At 36.8% G+C, this 22,004-nt stretch overlaps 1 protein-coding gene across 1 annotated transcript in view; it reads left to right on the plus strand.

Moving 5' to 3' along the window:
• wu:fj42b12 overlaps nt 1-21,550 on the plus strand; it is a 38,079-nt gene extending 16,529 nt beyond the window's left edge. Inside the window, 11 exon segments of the mRNA NM_001366697.1 lie at nt 4,133-4,218; nt 6,152-6,185; nt 6,374-6,516; nt 7,541-7,638; nt 11,549-11,665; nt 11,756-11,786; nt 14,344-14,476; nt 14,684-14,707; nt 14,826-14,882; nt 20,663-20,779; nt 20,851-21,550. Coding sequence (NP_001353626.1) covers nt 4,133-4,218; nt 6,152-6,185; nt 6,374-6,516; nt 7,541-7,638; nt 11,549-11,665; nt 11,756-11,786; nt 14,344-14,476; nt 14,684-14,707; nt 14,826-14,882; nt 20,663-20,779; nt 20,851-20,865 — 855 coding nt within the window. The 3' untranslated portion in view covers nt 20,866-21,550.
• Nucleotides 21,551-22,004: the final 454 nt, after the last annotated feature.

Genomic DNA, 22,004 nt, shown 5'->3' on the forward strand with positions numbered 1-22,004 from the left:
GTGCCTTTTCTTGTCTGTAAGATAGATATATTCATCACGGCCTTTTGTATACTCCTGCTCCTGTAGTACCCTTGTCTTAACTTCTCTTCCTTGTTTATCTCTCCTTTACTAGTGTGTTGTTTTTCGTTGCATATGTTTTTTTTCTTCAGATTTCTCAGTAGAACTGCTCGCCCTCTGTTGTGTCTTCAGATTTACACGTCTGAGAAATCTGCTCTTTTGTTATTCATGAAATTTTCGTCCTCTGAATTGGCATGCACACCGGACACAGCTCGTGGCCCAAAGGCAAATGTTGTGTAAGAACGGATGCTGCCCAGTCCTTTCGGCTGCCATTTTGATTCAATTGACGTTGCTCTTTTTTTTTAAAGAAAGAAAGAAAGAAGGGAAGAAAGTGCAATACAAGCACAAAATGCTGGCAGCGTGGTCTTGCTCAATGTTTGCCTTACTTTGGTTAACCTGCTTTGGCTTCCATGTGCTTCGGATTTTGTCAGAAAATGCTCATTACAATCAGCTAGGGGTGTGTGATATTTTATCATCTATGATAATAGATGTCAGTTAAAATGACCAAGTATGCCAAAGCCATAAATTCACAGCTAATATAATGCAGTTTGAATGTACTTGTAATTGAGATTCAGAAAGCAAAGATATGGTGCAGTTAAATGTGATGCATGTCATTTTTTCAATGTGTCAAACCATGAAATTTTACTTGTGATTTTTTGACTCTTTTAAAGCCGATTTTGAGAATATGTTAAGTTCAATATAGAATAATTTGGCTAATTTGCTCAAGTTCATTTTTGCAGGTTTAGCAAACTAACCTGTTTGTACCTAATTCTATATTGGGAATTATACTACACACACCAATGTGGATGTACTTTTAACTTTTGATGAAGCTTAGTTTGTATTCATACAATATTTCTTACAGTTAAATTAGTTTTAACAGCCAGCCCAGCAAGCATTTTTTGTTTTTAAAAGATGTCTAATATATCTATAAGATCTTGGCTAAAACAAAACTAAATTTGGACTGTCAGTGACAATCTAATAGATGTCTAATAATAGGCCAAAACTAGAGTAGTCATCAAATGAAAAAAATGAGTGACTGACTACACATATAAAGTCTGTCTAATATGTCTATTTGATGACTAGTCTAGTTTTGAGCTATTCTTAGATGTCTATTAGATTTTCACTGACAGCCCAAGTTTCGCCTTGTTTTAGCTGAGCTGTCTATGTTTAAACACAAAATTGTTAAGCGGGTACTTTTACATTTGAGACAGCAGGCAAAAAAAAAAAAAAAAAAAAACAGATGAGTAAATATACATATTTATTTATACATTAAAAAAAATTGAGTACCGTATGATTTTTAGATTTTGTTAGATTTTAGTTTTTTCTAACATCCCTTTTGAAAAAGAATATTCGCAACAATTAGAATATTTGCAACATACTTACAACAAGTTACGCCATGCTATCAATATGTTAAATCAGGAGTGCTCAGCCCTGTCCTGTGACCTTCCTGCAGAGTTCAGCTCCAACCCTGATCAAACACACCTAAACTAATTAATCAGGACCTAAACAGCTCTGGATAATTACAAGCAGGTGTGTTAAATATGTGTTGGAACTGATATCTGCAGGAAGGCAGATCACTAGAAACAAGGTTGTTCCCCCCTGTGTTAAATCATACTAGCAACATTCTAGTAGTGTGTTAAAATTGTTAGCAACATGCTGGTAGATACTATATGCCAGGGGTGTCCAGGCTCGGTCTCGGAGGGCTGGTGTCCTGCAGATTTTTAACTTGCCTCAACACACCTGCACGGTTGTTTTTAAGAGCTTGATTAGCTAGCCCAGGTGTGTCTGATTGGGGTTGGAACTAAACTTTGCAGGACAACAGACCTCCAGGACAGAGTTTGGGCACCCCTGCTATATGCTAACCATGTTAGGAACTTTGTAATTCAGGCCAAAATGTTTTTACCATGCTATTAACATGTTAAATCATGCTAGCGACATCCAAGCAATGTGTTAAACTTGTTAGCAACATGCTGTGAGATTTTATATGCCAGGGTTGTCCACATTCAGTCCTGGGGCCAATGTCCTGCAGATTTTAGCTCTAACTTTCCTCACCACACCTGCAAGGATGTTTCTAGAAAGCATAAAGCCGTGATCATACTAGACTTTTCTCCCCATAGACTTCCATTCATACGCACGTGAATGCATCAGACCAGAAATGCAAGCTCATGCGACAAGTTTCGCAATTTGTTGTGTTGCAAATTTCAAGCTTAGTAAACTCTGACCTGCGAAATCGCATTGCATGATTGGGTGAGACCAATCAAAGATCAAAACATGACCTCTCTGAACAGAAATTTAAAACATGGACCAAGCGCTCGCTTACTATTTAAAAATTATATAAAATGTGCAGTTTGAGCTACCAGAACTGTAAATCTGATGAGTTTTAAAGAACGAAACTATCCTGGATCGTGTCAAATCGTCAATAAACAAATACAGCTAATTAAGTAATCCACGTACGAAAAACAGACCCCAGGACAAAGTTTGGGCACCCTTGCTCTTTGCTAATCATATTAGAAACTTTGTAATTCAGGGCAACATGTTAAAATGATAAACATGCTAAATAATATTAGCAATATGTTAGATTATGTGAATTAAACGTGCTAGTGACATGCTCAGCTACTTGCTAAATTAAATTAGAATGTTATCACTTGATTACGTGGACATTATCTGTGTTTATCAGCTGATAGATGTGCGCCAGAAGGGGCCTTCTTCTAGGCTCAGAAGGCTGTTATCGTCCATCTATTTGGTTAATCAGCTAAAGATCACATACAGCTGAGGCACGAAGTTAAAAAGAATTTACATTATTTATTAAATTTCCCATAATTGTATCTTATTAACGTCTACCCCTACTCCAACCCTAAACCCAACCGTCACAGTAATGTAAAAACAGATCTGGATCTGCAGTCTTCTCTATTAGTATAGCTGATTAACCACGTGGATGGATGATAATAGCCTTCTGAGCCTATCAGTAGGTGCAGGAGACCGCTTCTGGCCCATATCTATTAGCTGATAACCACTGATAATGCCCATTTCAATCGAGGGATAATGTCGAAGGGAGTGGTTAAATCATGTAAGCCATGTGTTAATGACATTTTTCACTTTCTAAATGAAAAGTTTTTTGTGTTATTTTTCTATTTCAGACCAGATGTTGTCAAGTAACACCAAAGTTTATCATCAAACTTCACTACCTTTCGAGACTGCTACCCTTTATTGCTTAATATTTTTGAAATAATGGAGTGATTTGCTGGTCCAGTGTTCTATTCATCTAGTCACTTGATCAATTTCTAAATAAATCAGCCCTATTAAACGAGTTATTTGAATTGGTGATTCAGTGAATTGCCTGACAGTTTTAGTGCAAGTTTTTAATCAATCATAAGCCTAAACCAGTAAAGATACCAACCCAAAACACACTCTGAATACTGTATAATTATTGCTTTTAAAGAAATCCCTCAAGTAATTTGTCATTATCACACACCCCTACAATCAGCACCAAAAACAAAACAAAAATTACTTCAATTTTACTCATTTATTTCCTATAAATCCAAGTGGAATCCAAAGATTAGCAGGTTCTGCTGTGGCGTTTGATTCCCGTGCAGTATGTGCGTTTTTATCCTGTGCATGATTAGAAAAATCCCCCTGTAGGTCAGTCTGCTTTCTGTTTTTCATGGTTTTAAATCTTCTCCAATGATCTCAGTCGACCTTGCGGGTCTTAAATGGCCTGTCGGAGAACTTGCATGGGAAACAGACATTGTTTTGCATGTGTAGCTTTGAAGCTTAAGTCCTTTCCACTTGAATTACTTCTGTTGTGTTTCCCCTTTGTTTTCAGAGACTCATAACCACTATTAGGTTTTCTTAGTTTATGCAGCCTTTGTGTGTGTGAAGGTATGAGTGTGTAAGAGAATTAATGGTAGAATATACATTTAGTTTATGCATTAATTACTTATTTTATTAATCATAGGTGCACATGTTTGAATGTGGTGTGCGTGTGTGTTTTAATGATTTGCTGCTGCTGCTGAGAGCCATTTTGTTGTGTGGGCTAAAACCTGTGTTGCCTCATCCTTCTCGACCTCACCATCAGGCTCCCAGCAGTCTCTTAGAAGCTCTCGAACAACATCTGGCTTCTCTGGAGGGAAAGAAAATGAAAGACGCCTCTACTGTCAGCAGGTACTTGAATTCATCATGGGATTCGCTGTACGGGTCAATGACAAATATGTCGGGATGATGAAGATGATGAAAAGGAGCACTTTCCTTTTACTGCATTTAAAGTCCGCTCTGACCTGGAGAATCATATTTTATATGTTTCATTTTTTTTGGATGTTCCACTGTAGGAAATTTTCCACTGTAGGAAATGTTCCACTGTAGTCATGTTAGCAACATCATAATGTTAAACATGGTAAATCCTGCTTACAACAAGTAAAAATGTTAAATAATCATGAGGTAAAACATGCCAAAAACATGCTAGTGATATTCTTTCCGTGCTATTTCATGTTAGTAAAATACTAACAACACACTAAGAAACATGGTACAAATGTGCTAAATCATGTTAGCTTCATTAAAATACATGTCAGTAAATCATGCTATATTAATATGCTAATGATGCTGAAAATAAGTCCTGCTAATGACAGGTTAAAAATATATAATATGTGGCAAAACATGCCCTAAACATGCTAGCAATATTCCTACTATGCTATTCATTTATTCGTTTTCTTTTCGGCTTAGTCCCTTTATTAATCTGGGGTCGCCACAGCAGAAATATCCAGCATATGTTTTATGCAGCGGATGCCCTTCCAGCTGCAACCCATCACTGGGAAAACCATGCTATTTCATCTTAACAAAATACCATTGACATACTAAGAAACATTGTACTAAGTCATATTAGCATCATGAAACTAGATTATATTAAATCATACTATATCAATATGTTGTTGATGTTAAACATGGCAAGTGTTGCTAGCAACAAGTTAAAAATGTGAAATAACCATATGGTAAAACATGCCATAATCATGCTAGTGATATTCTTAGCAAATTACTAACAACATACTAAGAAAAATGGTGCTAATGTGCTAAGTCATGTTAGCTTCATTAGAATACTTGCCAGTAAATCATACTATTTCAATGTGCTAATGATATTAAACATGGTAAGTTCTTCTAACAACAACTTAAAAATGTTAACCATGTGGTAAATCATGTTAGCAATATCCCTGCCATGCTATTTCATGTTAGCAAAATACTAATGACATACTAAGAAACATTGTACTAATGTGTCATGTTAGCTTCATGAAACTAGATACTAGAGAATCATGCTATATCAATATGCTAATGATATTAAACATGGTAAGTTCTGCTAACGACAAGTTAAAATGTTAATACGTGGTAAAACATGTTATAAACATGCTAGCAATATTCCTGCCATGTTATTTAATGTAAGCAAAATACTATTGACACACTAAAAAACATTGTACTAATGTACTAACTATTGTTAGCTTCCTGAAAATATGTGCTAGAAAATCATGCTATAGCAATATACTAATCATATTAAAAATATTGTGTCCTGCTAACATGTTAAAAAATGTTAAATAATCATGCCGTAAAACATGCCATAAACATGCTAGCAATATTCCTATCATGCTATTTCTTGTTAGCAAAATACTAACAATGTGTACTAAGAAACTAATGTGCTAAGGCATGTTAGTTTCATCAAACTAGATGCTAGTAAATCATGCTATATCAATATGCTAATGATGTTAAAAAGTCATGAAGTCCTACTAACAAATTAAAAATATCAAATAACCAAATACTAACAATATTCCTATGCTATTTTATGTTAGCAAAATACTAACAACACACTAAGAAAGATTGTTGTATTAATTAAAGTTAGCTTTGTGTTAGCCATGATACTAACAAAAAATCAGGTGCCAGTTTAAAAGGGCATGGCATGCTCATAATCATAGTTGCCATAGTGATTCTGGTTTTCATAGTACAGTTTTTACAGATTGTCATAATGTAAACATCAAAACTTGCCTAAAAAAGGTAGGCTATTTGTTTGCGTGTTGTTTGCGATCAGATGCTCCAAATCATCCTCTCTTTGCATTCATAGGGAGGTGGAGGGTGACAGACTACAGCCTGCAAAGGTAAGAAGAGATGTGATTCATTTGTCGCTTCATATCTCTCTCAAATTGTTAATGAGCGCAGACTTCACAACAGCATGAAATGTATTTTCAGAGTCCTTCCTTTTAGCATACTTTCATATAAACAATTAGGTTTTCCCTGAAAAATTCAGTGTCAGCTGACAGGATATGCTGTTATTTTCATTCTGCAGGCTGTTCAGCTCAAAGACATTGGCATGCAGACGCCAACAGTATCTCCCAGCGGGCAGTCTGTGGGCAGTGCCAACAGTAGCTGCACCAGCAGTGGTGCCACCGAGCTTCTGTCCAGTCCACCTGATTTAACCATCACAAACGGGTACATGGAGCTGGCTTTCCTCCACTGTATGAGTGGTCTTTCAGTATAAAATACCATTGTTTTCTGTTAATTTATTAGCATTTATTATGCTTGTTGAACTACTATTAAAGTCACTTCTTGTTCAGGCTGTAAATATATCTCTTCTAAGAATTTTTGAGATACATCTCTCCAGTCTGCTATATCTAACTGACCAGACTTCAATTAAATGCATAATAAAAATGTAAACTTTTGGGTGAAAGGATGAAAACCTTTACACAAATAAAGTACTTCACTAGCAAAGCTTAGCAGATCCCCAAGGACAAGATAAAGCACGTCAGGCTAATTGATTCAAGAAGTGTGCTAATAATGTTAGCAGTGTTAAAACATACCAGTATTGCTCTAAATCATATTAGCATATATGCTACGCCATGTTAGCAACATGAAAACATATTAGTAAATCATAGATAGCCATATGCTAACAATGTTAAACATGATAAGTCCTGTAGCCTAACAAGTTAAAAATGTTGACCGTGTGGTAAAACATGTCATAAACATGCTAGCAATATTCATACCATGCAACCAACATGCTAACTTCACTAGCAAAGCTTAGCAGATCCCCAAGAACATGTTAAAGTATGTTAGTAACATTTGACTGATTCAATAAGTGTGCTAATAATATTAGCAGTGTGTTAACACATGCTCTAAATCATATGATATCAATGTGCTAAACCATGTTATCAACATGAAAACATGTTAATAAATCATAGCTAAATGCTAACAATGTAAAACATGGTAAGTACTGTATCAAGTTCAAAATGTTAACCATGTGGTAAAACATGTCAGAAACATGCTAGCAATATCCTACCATGCTATTTCAATGTGCAATGTTTGTCATGATAGAAAACAAGCAACCAACATGCTAATTTATGCTGTCGATGTTCTAACTATCCTAGAAACATGTTAGTAATGTTAAAAAAGTGTTTTCAAAAGCAAATAACTATTCGTATAGTCATTATAATTGTATTTTCCTTTTTATCTTGAACAGTGTGCACAACTTCACCAATGACCATTTCGATCTCCAACATAATTCCAGCACCCCTGCGCAGACAAACACCCTACCAGCCAGCAACAACAGCTGGGGAGGTAATCGCATTGGCACAAAACTCGTCATTTGTATATTCAGTTTGTTTTAGCATTCATCTTTAATGCAGTGTTAGTCTCGCTTTTTCTTATGTCTTGCTCTGTTTTCTTATTCAATGGCACATTCTGCACTGGTGTGGGACTCAATCTGGTGAGTATTTTGCATATTGTCAAGTGAAATATGTAGTTTGTGAACTTTTAGCGGCATTAATAGGAACTTGTTTTCAAACTGTTGCTGCCTTTGTCTTTGACTTTTCAATGAAATGGATATTCCCTCCCAAAAATTCTCCTATTAGACTTTTTTTGCAACTTTTGTTTTTTTCACTATCAAAAATATACAGAGTGGCCGGTGTAGCCTGATTCAAAAACAAGTTCTTAGGAACCATATCTTTACAGTGATAAAAAAAAAAAACTTACAGTGTGAGCAGTGTTATCTGAGTTGTGCACAAATAAGGGACCAGTTTAATTTAGTCAATTAAAAATATGCCAGGCGGCATGGTTGCTCAGTGGTTAGTACAGCCACCTCAAAGCAAGTGGTTCAAGTCCTGACTGGGCCAGTTGGCATTTCCGTGTGGAGTTTGCATGTTCTCCTAGTGTTCACGGGTTTCCTCTGGGTGCTCCAGTTTCCCCCACAGTCCAAAGACATGTGCTATACTGTAGGTGAATCGGGTAAACAAAATTGACCAGTGTGTGAGTGTGTGTGTATGCGAGATTGTATAGGCGTTTTCCAGTACTGGGTTGTGGCTGGAAGGTTATCCGCTGTGTAAAACATATACTGGAATAGTTGGTGGTTCATTCCGCTGTGGCGAACCCTGATAAATAAGCGACTAAGCTTAAGGAAAAGAAATGAATGAAAAATATGCCGCACTAGTGTAGTCAGATTAAAGGTGCAGTAGGTGATTGTCTTCAGAAGCATTTTTTGTTGTGCTGGTTGAAAGTCTCATCAAATTCCTATAGTAATGATTAAAGTAAATGATCTAAATCAGGGGTGACCAACCCTGTTCCTGGAGATCTACTGTCCTGCAGGATTCAGTTGCAACCCATATCAAACCCACCTGCCTGTTATTATCAAGTGCTGTTCAGGCCCTAACTAATTGGTTCAGGTGTGTTTGATCAGGGTTGGAGCTAAACTCTCCAGGAAGGTAGATCTCCAGGAACAGGGTTGAGCACACCTGATCTAAATGAATTTATATGTATTTTTATCTTTTGGGTAAGGCATAAAACTAAAAAATGTTCATCCAATTAAATAGAGTCGGGCCGACATCTCTCATAATTCCGATAAATAGGCCAAACTGTCTGTCAGCAAATGTAGATTTGAACAACTGCACAGCCTTTTGTACGCAGCTCCGCCGACCTCCGTTTGTGCATAGACCTGCTGCGCGTTCGAAAGAGAGAAAGAGAAAGAGAAAGAGAGAGAAAGAGCACACGCGAGCTCAATTGGTAAAAATCTGCTGAATCAAAACATTTTAAAAACCTGAATTAATAGTAGAGTTACCTTTGCACGATTGAGAAAGGATGACATCATGGTTGAAGAATTTTTCTTAGACAGGTAATGTCTTACGTTTTAGCTTCACGCAAAGCTGATGTAACGTTAGATGTTGTTGTTACAAATGGCTTATATCTTTACAGAAGTGTTGTTCATCCATAAAATCTTCCGATGAAAGATTTATAAGACTATTTTCAGTTTCATAAGGGACCTTTTACAGCATCGACAATGTAGATTTTAATTACTTTAACAACAAAACACAAGTAAATACCGCTATTCCACCTAGTCTCTCCCTATATTGTTTACCATGCAGCTCTAAATATTCACTCTGAAAAAGCATGTCAGTTTGGCTTGCACGCCGCCGGACAAGCACTAGTCGCTATTAAAACATGAGAGAGGGTTATTTTGCTGTGCTCGTGTTTAAGGAGGCGTGGCTCTAGACGTCAGGGGAGGGACTGTGATTCGTAGATTTATGCTAAGCTGTTAGCATTGTGGAAGATCACCTACTGCACCTCTAAAATAAATGACTCTTATGAACCAGTTCTTTTGTTGAATCAAAAACATACAGCTTGACCAGTATAGTCAAATATAAGTGCCTCTTATAAACCTGAAATATAAGTGAATGAAAAGTACAGTTTGAGCAGTGTAGCCTGAATACAGTCTGATTCACAAATGAATGACTCTTATGAACTAATTCTCACCGGCTGGGTAAGTTGGAATTTCTGTGCAGTTTGCATGTTCTTCCCTTGTTTGTGTGGGTTTACTCTGGGTGCTCTGGTTTTCCCCACAAGCCCGAAGACATAGCAGCATTTTTTATGACACTGTATAATAATACTTCATATTTTTACATTACAGTGACATTTGGGTTCCGGGTTGGGGTGTGGGTAGGCGTTAATAAAATACAATAAATGGAAAATATTAATAAATAATATAAATAATTTTCGTGAACTTCCGGCTGCAACCATATCTGATCGAGCAACAACCGAGTCAATGTGAACGAGTCACTTTTGAAACCAATGCGCGTATCCAAAATGCACATAAAAATTGTTTGGTGGAAACGTAGCTAGTGTGAACAGCCCAACCCGCATGGAATCTGATCTTTTCAATTCAGATTTGTGTCACTTTTATTTGTGTTATTAAATCAAATACAGATCTGGGGCCTCATATACGAAGACTTGCATTGAATTCATACTAAAACATTGCATATGCACAAAGCTGTAAATGTACGTACACAGTAAAAAAATTCAGATGTATGAAACAGAGCATGTTTGACTGGTCAACTGTATGGTATGCAAACCTTATATACCTGCTAGACATGCGGATGAGACCGTCCCATACAACTTGCCATTGCATGGCTCAAAGATACTTTGTAGTGTGCAATTTTACACAATTGCCTCTAGGAGTCGCCAATGGATATAAAACAAACACACATAAGAAATGCACGTACACCAGACATGTAGTTGGTGCGGACTAACACACCATCGTTAATAAATCTAAACGTAAGCGTGAAACCTGGCGTACACAGTTTTCATGCGTACGCAGCGTTGATACATGAGACCCTTGATGTTTTGCAATCCAACCTCTGCGTGAACTGTTATGTTGGAATTCATGTGACTTATATCATTTTTGTCTGTGCTGTCTGTGAAAACAGCAACAATCACGTTAAACATAATCTGACAACGTGCTTTATTCACTTCATGCACTATATACATTTATGTACTGTGTGTAGTTGTACATTTGCGCATGCGGGTCAGATCAGTACCGTGATCTGTTCACACTGGAAATCTGATATTGACCACATTTAAAACAACAATGTGAACAGTTGTGCAAAAAAATCAGATCTGAGAAAAAAATCTGATTTGATCACTCCTCGCAATGCCAAAAACACAGCAGCACATGTGGACTCTGATTCAGTTTGACTAGTGTAGTTATACATAAATCACTCGTATGAACAATATCTTTGTAGTGAATTAAATGCATGGATTACTTCTAATGTAGTCTGCTTTAAAAAAGTATTTTCCCTGAATCAAAAGTGAATAAAATTAAATAAAAATGTGCAGTTTGACCAGTGTAGTCTTATTGAAGAATATACAACTCTTACAGTTTGAACCAGGTCTGTTGTGTGAATCAGAAATGTGCAGCATGACCCCTGACCTGTGCCCAAAGACTGTAAAACTTGCTTAACCAAACCTAACCCCAAAAAATGACTCCTTGATTCTTTTAATGAATCAAATATACCAATCAGCCTGTATTACTATCCAATTAAAATGGAAATGAACAAACAACAAAATCAAATCCAAATAGGGAAACTGAGCCTTTTACACAGTATTTTCTCTTCACTTTAAACTGGCACTTTATCAGCTTCAATACTACAAAATATCTGACTCGTGTCTTTCTTTTGTGTCTTCCAGATTGGTTTTCGCGTAGGAGCACTTTTGAAACCCACCCTCTCCACGCAGGTCCAAAGTCAAGGCACACAGTTCTACAACGGAGGAAAATTACTTACTAATGATCTGGACTCGTCCTTGGCCAATCTCGTGGGCAGTGAGTCTTTCAGCCGTCTCAGTGATTTAGTTTCTATGGCAATTAAACAACATATGCTGTGCTCATGATGATTCATTTTATTTGTCGTAGATTTACATTTTGGAGGACCCCCAGCCAAAAAGTAAGGGTTTAATTCACCAATCAAAGTGAATGATATCTTAAAGGGGACCTATTATGCAAAAATCACCTTTACAAGGAAAAATTAGTTTAAACACAGTTGTGTGGTAACAGTCTGTGAATATAAACAGCTTCTAATGTCAGGTTTTAGGAGGAGAAAAGCGGCGAACAAAAGCATGGGTTCATCATAAAATAAAACAAAAAGACAACAAACATTAACAAACAAACTTGACTGGGCTGGGCTGGGCTGGCAGGGCTAGACAAGATGATAAACAACAACAAACTGGCACAGAACAGCAGACATGAGGAGTTTATAAAGAAGAAATAATTAATTTACAGACATCATGCCGTGTGAATTGAGTTTTGACTGAAAATAACATCGGCGATCGCCTACAGCCAATGAGAGAGCAGCATTCACTTGTGTGTGCGTGTGTGTATACCTGCTGCAGGCCAGCAGGAGGCTGGGTGAGAAGTTAAAAGCGCTCTTTTTCGGTTTATTTGGACCCCCGAAATGGAGGAAAAACTAGTGGAGGTTTGACAGGACTCAGGAGCAACTGAGTCTGTTTGACGTTTCATACAGAAAGAAATTAGTTTATTATCAACGTTGAGGAGAAATGGCTAATTCCCTTTAAACCCAGGTGAGCAAATATGTACATTTTCTACCCCATTAAAGGCTTCTTTCTCATTATGTAGTTAATAACAAAAGATATACTATGTGTTTTTGGCTGTGAGACGTAGTTTGGACGAAGTTGTCGGCGATTCTTCCTATAGTAAAGTCATGCAATGTGAAAGCCTCTGTCGCCGATCCATCTTGCAGTGTAAACAAAGCAGCGACGAAATGCAAGCCCAGATAGTCAAGCAGTGTGAAAACATCTGTGACACGACTACTTTGAAAATCATGCAGTCTGAACTCAGCATAAGGTGAACGAAACTAATGTTTTTTAAAACAAAAGCTTCCCCACTGTGTTTACCTGGTGCCATGAATTGAAGCCTTGGAGGACACTTGAGCATATTACTCTTAAAGAGATTGTGATGTTGTTTGATGCCTAATTTGCTTTTAATTGTTGAAATTAAACTGAATAATATTAAGGTGATGTTTACACCATTTCTGCATTTTGAATTCTCAGCTGGAGGTGTATAGTCCACAGCATGTTACTGCAATGTTTACAGTGCTGGTCCTATACTTCCGGGTTTCTTCCCACCGCAGCCTCGATTCAGTTCTTCAAAATGGCAGCCGCGTGAAATAAGCATATATAAGCTTAACTGGTGGACCATGATCCATGATTAGTTCACCTTTGGAGTCTTCCGGTTTTGAGTCTTTTGTCTTTTATCTTCAGAGAAAGATGACTCAAAATGAGGATTCGAGAAATAAACAGGTCAAATCTTTTTCCATCTCTACATGCCTATGATTGTCTTCTGTCTTTCAAGTGATGAACGAACGACTCAAACCCGATAAATGAACTAATCTTTTCCTCCACCTGCACAAATGTGCGCATGCGTGAATGAATGAATCACTTTTCAAGGACTCATGGTTCTCAATTCATACAAAAGATTCGTTCAAAATGAATGAATCGTTCAAGAATGACCCATCAATACTAGACAATAGACAGGAGAGCGCATAATACACAGACACAGCATAAGCCATGTGCTCACAAGAAAACAGGACTAGAACATGCAGCCAATGAAAAAATCCTGTAACCACGTGTTCACAAGAAACACAATACTTAAGCATGCGGCCACAATGTAAACACCAGACCACATGCTTAAATACCAACACAAACAGAGATAAATGAAAACAAACAAGATAAATGAAAACACTTAATGTGCACTCAAACATGTGATGTGCATGTTCCATCCCAGCACCAATCGAAACCAACTGGACTAAGATTCTGAGAGTAAAACAGCACACTGCAGACAAAACAAACACAAACACACATCCTAAGCATGCCGGGCTCGAGCACAGCCAAGATAGCGCTCAAACAAATCGAAGACAGACAATGACAGGAAATATAACTCAAGCCGAGCACAACATACTAGACAAGACCGGACTAGTGTCTAAATTCTGCCACCAAAACAAGAGTTAACAAGACCGAAGTGGCAGAATCCTGACATTTAATAATAAAAATTATTAATAAAAAAACGTCTGCAGAATTTGATTGACATTCTCTATTTTTACGTGTCATCAGAGGGGAAAAGCACCTCCCGCTAGTAATGACTCTCATAAGCATAGAACGTTATAGTTGTTTTTGAATATGCCACTATGCTGTCACGTAGGCGTTTGTAGCTCCGCCCTCTTTTGAAAAGAGCACAATCTCATTTGAATTTAAAGCGACAGTCACCAAAATGTCACAATGAGGATCAAAGCCTAAAAGGGGCCATTTTATAAAAAAGAGTTATAAAACATTATATGCGAGGTATTTTGAGCTGAACCTTCACATACACACTTTAGGGACACACTTATTTGCAAAAAAGGAGCATAATAGGTCCCCTTGAAAGCTTTGTCGACAACATGAACAGTTGATATGACGTAAAGGTCAGACGAAGGGATCTGTTATTTTCAGGCCAGAAGTTCAGTGGACTCATTTGGAGAAGAAATCATCTGGAGGCTCCCACTGGCAGACTAAAGCCATGAACGGCACGGCCCCCTGGAGCCACACACACCTGGCCCCTGCTCCCATACCGATGCCGCAGATGGTATGAAAAACGCCTCATTTCTCATGGCATGCGCCTGTTAGAACATTTCAGTCTGCTCACATCTTTTGAATACAATATGTATGCTTTTTCAAATCGTAGCGACCTAGCCTGTGCACTTAAATACGACACAAAATACGCTGTTGGTTTTGTGTGATTGTTAGTAATGTCTCTGTCTCTCTCTCTTCTGCATGTTTTGTAATGATACAGAATGGAATGATTTATACTGGCTATGTAAGTCCTGCTTGTACATAAACATGATTGAATCAAATCAATTTAAAGTATTCAAATAAAGCAGTTAAAAATATGTCTGTGTGCTTAATACTGACTTTTTTATGTTGCTTTCTCTCAGGCACCAGCTCCGGTTGCATTTCCGATGACAACCCCCCAAGTGCCTGTGTATGGGATGGTAAGTGTTTTTTTCAGTTTAATAATGCTCAGTGCTGTTATTATTAGTAGTATTTTTTCATTTTTTCAAATGTCTTGTTATGATATAATATTGTCACATATTATATAAATTTAAAATGAATTCTTTCTATTGTAATATATTTTGAATGGTAAATTATTCCTGAAGCTGAATTTTAGGTGTTCGTTGTCACGAGTATAGCAACATTGGCAATTAGTGTAAGTAGAATAAGCTAACTTACATTTTTATTTGGAGTCAGTACAACGCTGTAAACAATGCAGGGTTCCACACAATTCCTTCATGTTGTCCCAACACAAATTGATTAAGTTAACCTAATAGTTTTTTTTTTTTTAATTTAAGTGAATTGGACATAAAGCTATTAAGTTGTCCCGAAATAACCTTAAAATTGTGTTGTTTCAACTCATTTAAAATAAGAAGTTTAAACAAACACCAAACATATATTTTTTTGAGTGAATGAACCATCAAAATAAAGTAATATCATAGTTTCTTTCAAAGTACTCAGTCTTACCTCCCCAAAAATCAGTTTAAAACTTTTGCACAAGATGCAAAAGTATCAAGATGCATTTTGGTTCATTCGATTATAAGTAAATTAGCATTTTTCTATTGTTATTTCTTTTTCACTTAAAAATGTACTTTTCATAGCTTTTGTTTTCATAAAAAAATATTGGATATATAATTAGCATATAAGCTTATATGCTTTCAATTACGAAGAGGACATTTATACTGCATGAATTTTCATATTCCATCCTACATGATGCAGATTTGTTATTTTTATTATTATTATTTTTGAACAGGCTATTGTAAACAGCACAATATTACAAAATACATTTATGAATACAATATGAAAAAAACATGTTAGGATTGTTCATTTTGGTTAATTTTCCTGAATGATGACAATAATGACAGCGTATACCCATCGTTTACCACTAATCGACAATAAATGAAAGTTTTTTTGAAATGAAAGTTTTTTTTTGTTTATTAAACTTTTACAGATTTTACAAATTAATTTCACAGAGAAATTTAAACAAATATTATTCCCACCCCTACCCTCTAAACAAGTTGAAATTGCATTTATCGTGGGTTTCCTCTGGGTGCTCCGTTTTCCCACACAGTCCAAAGACATGTGGTACAGGTGAATTGGGTAGACTAAATTGTCCGCAGTGTATGAGTGTGAATGTTTCCCAGAGAAGGGTTGCAGCTGGAAGGGCATACGCTGCATTAAACCTAAGCCGACAAGAAAATGAATGAATGAAATAAATAAATTACAAAAAAATATATATATTAATAAAAAATAAATATTAAATAAATAAATAAAATAAATAAATAAATAAAAACCTGTACAGAATACACATATACCTTGATAGCCTAATATTACAAACATTAATCCTCAGGTATTTATACAAAGTACCTAATTACATTTGCGTTGCAGTTGAAAGGCCTTAGGCTTTAGATTGACAGTTTCTAGAAATACTGACATGCTCAGTAAAGAAAATTCTAAATGGGTCCATGTTTCAGTAAAAGCCCTAGTATTGCCGTTTATTGTAAACCTAATTTTTTTTCCAAATGGATGAAGCTCATTACATCTCACAACAGGTTGTCAAAGCTTAGGGAAATCTTTGTTTTTATAATAAAACAAATGAATGTTAAGTTAGAATTATTTAGTTAAGTTGGAATTCATTGTAGTACTCATTGGAAAAACCCTGGAGTGCTACTGTGGGTTATTACAAGAACTTTTCAGCTTGATCTGACAAGAAAACATAAATATTTTACATTTTGTCAGTTTAGTGGCTAATTTTTATGAATTTGTTCATGTTCAGTTACTCGAAAATGTACGATTTTAAAAAGAAGACGTGGCACCCAACCCCGTCCCTAAACCCAGCCGTCATTGGGGAAAATCAAACATACTAAACTGTACAAATTAGATTGTACGAAGTCATACGAATTAGCCACTAAATCAAAAGGTACAAACTGCTGTGAGATTATGTTGGAACTTTTATGACTTATTCATTCATTCATTTTCTTGTCGGCTTAGTCCCTTTAATAATCTGGGGTCGCCACAGCGGAATGAACCGCCAATTTACCCAGCACGTTTTTACGCAGTGGATGCCCTTCCAGCCGCAACCCTTCTCTGGGAAACTTTTATGAATTAAAAAAACTATATTAACCTTAATGAAGTTATAATAATTATACGATTCTTCACCCGATAAATGGTTAAATCAGAATGTCTAAGAGTCTTTAAAAATTTCCAGAGGTTCAGTTTTATGTGTAAATAGCAGACTAAACGTCCATAATCTGCAGCACATCTGTGAATGGAAAACATCATCAAGTTATTTATATACAAGGAATGATTTTGCCAACTCAAAATAAGATATTAAGATATTATAAGATAGTAAAACAAAAATACTTTGTGTAAAGGCCACTTCACAAATTCAGGGAAACCAAGACAGCAGAAAGTACATCCTGTGTGTTTTTTTAGGCATGTTTTTTTTTTTTTTAAAGCCTCACACATACAACAGTAAAAAGGAACAAAAAAGTATATTGTGCATTTTACATTTTGCACAAGCTGAACTAAATGTTTTACTACACTGGAAAAAAAATATGAATGATTCCACACAAATCATTCATGTTGTCCCAATAAAAACCGATTAAGTTAATGTAACAAATTTAAGTGAATGAACATAAAACAATAAGTTCCAAAAAACTCAAAGAATTTAGCTGTTTCAGCTGATTTTAAATAAGTAGTTTGAACAAGTGGAAAAAAGTATGTAGTTTATTATAAAAACAATTTTACTTTTTTTATAATAAGCGTTGTTACAGTTGATCAACATCAAATGTAATCTGTGATGTGTAATCTAAAAATGGACAGCCTTTTTCTGTCACTAACAGTTATTCATTTAACACAACCTCTGGCCTTCAATAGCCCCTTTCACACATACAGACCTTTCCGGAAAATTACCGGCAATTTTCCGGAAAGGTTGTATGTGTGAACAGGTCCTTTTTGAAAATACCGGTAAATTCGTTCTGGCTATTTTCCGGAAAGAGAAGTTGTAACATTACCGGCAATTTGCCGGAATGCTGCGCTGTGTGAACGCAGAAGGAAGATTTCCGGAATAAGCTCGTGCACGTCTAGAACGTGCTGACGTAAGACTTTTGCTTTAGCCAATCACAACAGTCAGACGCATTTACGTCCGCGCGGTTTGTGAGAATAAAAGCCTTTGAATATTTTTCCAGACACATTTAGCTGCTAGAAGTTAGTCAGATAACGTTTATATGTTCTTCTTAATGCCAACTGTGTAAATAATCATTGATGAGATGCTTATGATAAGCCGTTGTTTGTTTACCTTCAAGCTTTGCGTGCGCCTATGAGCGCCTGCATAGTGCATACGCACATATTATGAACATCTGAAGTGATCCTGCGAAAGTTGTTCACAATATTGATCATCCACAGAGTTTGTAATTTAGTCAAATGTTTACAAATACAAGCGCAGCCGTTTAAAGCTCATTTGTGGTGAATGATGTCAGAATTTACCGGTATTTTGGAATGGATGTGTGAATGCTCTTTTCCGGAAAATTTCCGTAACGTCCTCGCCTGTGTGAACAGCGCTTTTTTGAATATACCGGTAAAGTCGTTCCGGAAATTTTCCGGATATTTACCGGTATCACTGTGTGAAAGGGGCTAATGTACTGTAAAGGCAATCTAGTTAATTGCATATTCAACTACCACTGGAAGTGGTCAAAAATAGACGCTAAAAGCTTTTACAGACGGGCATACATCGTGTGAATTCTGATGGTCGAACATTCGTATATATCCACACATATGGTTTGCGTCAATCAATTCCAGCCAATCTGGCAAATTCTGAAGCAATCACATTAAATTCCACTTCAAAAACATGGACAGAAATGTATTGCTTTGAGCCACTCTGTCTTTCACTCTCATGCTCTTTCTCTCTCTTTCATAAAAGTTTAATGATACAAGCTGTAAAAGTTTACTACAGGTTCTTTTTCAGCAATGGGTAACCTGGTCACCATATGTAATTTTAAAAATTCTAAAGCCTAGTCTGTGGTAAACTATCATCTCCGGTGACCCTGTCATACATGAAACATCATACATCTTACAACAAACCTCCTGATTGGTCACCTTCACATAGATCGACAGATTGGCTCATTCAAACATCTTGTAACTTCAAGCCGACAGCTCCTGAAAAGTTTTGATGTTAAAAAATGATTTTGAGCTTGTAGACCCCTTGGCTCGACTCATAATTTCCTCTCACATGAATGATTTCCACCTGACTTGTTCTCCTGAATGTGAAAAAAAAACATACTAGCTTCTACGACAGCAAAATTTACACTGTGTGGGCCCACTTTATGACACTGTTTACATCTTATGGGAATATAAATTTAAATCTAGTTTCAAATAAACACTAATATACTGTATAGAACTGAAAAGTTCTGTGCTTTGTTTTTTCAATGCCATTTCATTCAAAACTCCTGCCTAGATGTGAGAGACAATAAACCTTTTACCTTCCTGAGCATTCGCAGATCCCAACAGAATGCAAGCTCATGGGTCTCAATGATTGTGCCTTTATCAGGCTAAAGAAACTCTTCTATTGATTACATTTTGGGCACATGAAACTTCAGTGTCTGTACAGGTTCTGGAACTATCTAACACATTTGCATGACTTGTTTAACCCTCTCCACCTTAACACTGCCCTCAAACATATATAATTAGACTCAGACTCTAAGGCCCAATCCCAATTCTACCTCTTAGCCCTTACCCCTACCCCTCATTTTGCGGGTTCACGTGAAGGGGTAGGGGTGTCTTAATTCTCTTTAGCTTGATAGTGTTGGGCTAATGGGAAGAGCTAGATAGCCCTTGAAACTGATATTTTTCAGGACCACACTCGAAACCAAGGGATACCAAATTTTCCCAGAATACAACATTTACAACATCTGCATGGCTGCACACGGAAGTCAGGAGATGCACAGTTTTGTATTTTTTTTGTCATTATTATGAATTTTTACAACAAACAAGCACATATTGTAATACATTCATAACATCATTCGTGTTTAATCGCCATGCTTTAAAAAATGTTAACTATAATCCATAATATTAACTCCTGTACAGTAGTCCCACAACATTCTGACACTCGTTGACACTCGAATACCCTATTAGAAAAGTCTGGTGACCAGGAACTACCTTTATACAGTGCCTAGTGTAATGTTAATGTTGTTTCCGTGTGTTTACATAGATGAATGTGGCCACAGTGTAAATGCACAATATCATTACGATAACACGATATTGTTGCCTTCATTGATTTCCTGAAGATAAATGCCAAAACATAATGCAACGAATAACTACAGCAATCACCGTCGTCAGTCTCACATGTAGTAAGAGATTGCGATGACAATGTTGATGTGTGCAGGTGCTGTAGTGGTGTCCTATTTTTTTAGGGTAACATTTGTTTCAAGGGCCAAGGGGAAGGAAAAGGGGTAGGGGACAAAAATACAATTAGGATTGGGTCTAAGAGACTCTTCTAAACTTCTTTGAAGATTCTGTTTGACTGCAAAACAATCAACACATTCTCAATAAAGAATTTAGCTTGAAATGAGTTTCCTGGCTTAAGTTCTGAAACTTGGTGCCGTGACCCGGATAGAGACTGAAATCACAAATTCTCAACAACCTGCATGTAGTATTGTCCACTCAAGCACCTCTTAACACCAGAGACCTCTGAATCTCACGCTGAACCTCCACTTCTCTGTAGATTCCTCCTCCTGTGGGCCAGATGGGGTCAGTGCCCCTGATGGCACCCCAGCCTGTGATATATAACCAGCCCATCCTCCGCACCACCAACCCTTTCACCCCAATCCCTGGAGCTCAGGTACTCTACATTTACCTACATTTACAGGCTGTTCTTCTGTACTCTGCGATAACACGATTCCTCTCTTCCAGATGCACTTCATGTAGCACTGAGGAGCATGATGAACTGACACATACGCCCGAGGAAAAACATCAACCAATCCAAAACCAAAAACGGCAAAGCAGACATGAGAAATGGTTCAAATGGCTCGAAGAGATTGAAGATTTTCATGTGGCATCCCCCCCTGCTCCTTAACCTGTGTGTTTGTAACATAATCTCCCTTCATCCAGCGACAAACTGTCCTCCGTCATTTTACATGTTACCTTTAATTTCTAAGTGTCGAAATCTAGTGTTTTTAGGCAGCCCTCTTTGATGATGTCACTGGCTGATGCAAGCGGAATGACAGTGTACAGTGAATTGCAGTGGAATGAAACGTTGTCATGATGTCAAGCCCCTCCTCCTCCCCCGTTTGGAAAAGTGATTGTTGTAATTGTGCACACTTGAATCAATGTTTATAATGTCTAAAACCAAGCCACGGTTTTGTATGCACATTGCCTGAATAGTGTTTCGAAATCAAACCACTGTCAATGTTGATTGTGCCACAGCGGCTGGCATCTCGATTTCTTGAGTCTTGGAGAAATGTGTACAGGTCACTTTTTCGTACATTTGTCTCGTCCCTTCAGACATTTTGGATTTCACCTTAAAAGTTCAATTTGTTTCTACATGACTTGTAATGCCTCATTCAGGTATGGTAAGGTATGGCTGTTTGGATTAAAGTCAAATACTGCAGTATGTTTCTGTATGGAAGTGATACAGTTTATTACATAGTTTGCAAAAACAAACAAACCGTTATACCTTTATGCAGAGGTGGTATATTTTAGAAATTATTGAATGAACTCAATCAGGTCTAATATGCATCATAATAACAATTGTACTAGAGATGAGCACTAAATGGATACACACCTCAGATTTTGAATTCCCTCACTCAGTTTTTATTCCCTTGTATTCCCTAGTATGTAGGGAATGAGTAAATTTCTAGCAGTTTCAGCACTTCTGGTTCCCCCTGATAGGAGATCTTTGTTTGATGTTTGTGTTTACATCAACAACTTTTAGACAAAATGTCTATTAGACATCAATTTTTGTATGTTAAATAGATGATAATAATAATTTATTTTGATATAGCGCCTTTAAAACTTAATTCTCAAAGTTCTTTACACAAAAAAAGATACAGATATAAAAAGTTTAG

Source organism: Danio rerio, chromosome 21 (assembly GCF_052040795.2).
Source record: "Danio rerio strain M-AB ecotype USA chromosome 21, GRCz13ab, whole genome shotgun sequence".
Classification (NCBI taxonomy): domain Eukaryota; kingdom Metazoa; phylum Chordata; class Actinopteri; order Cypriniformes; family Danionidae; genus Danio; species Danio rerio.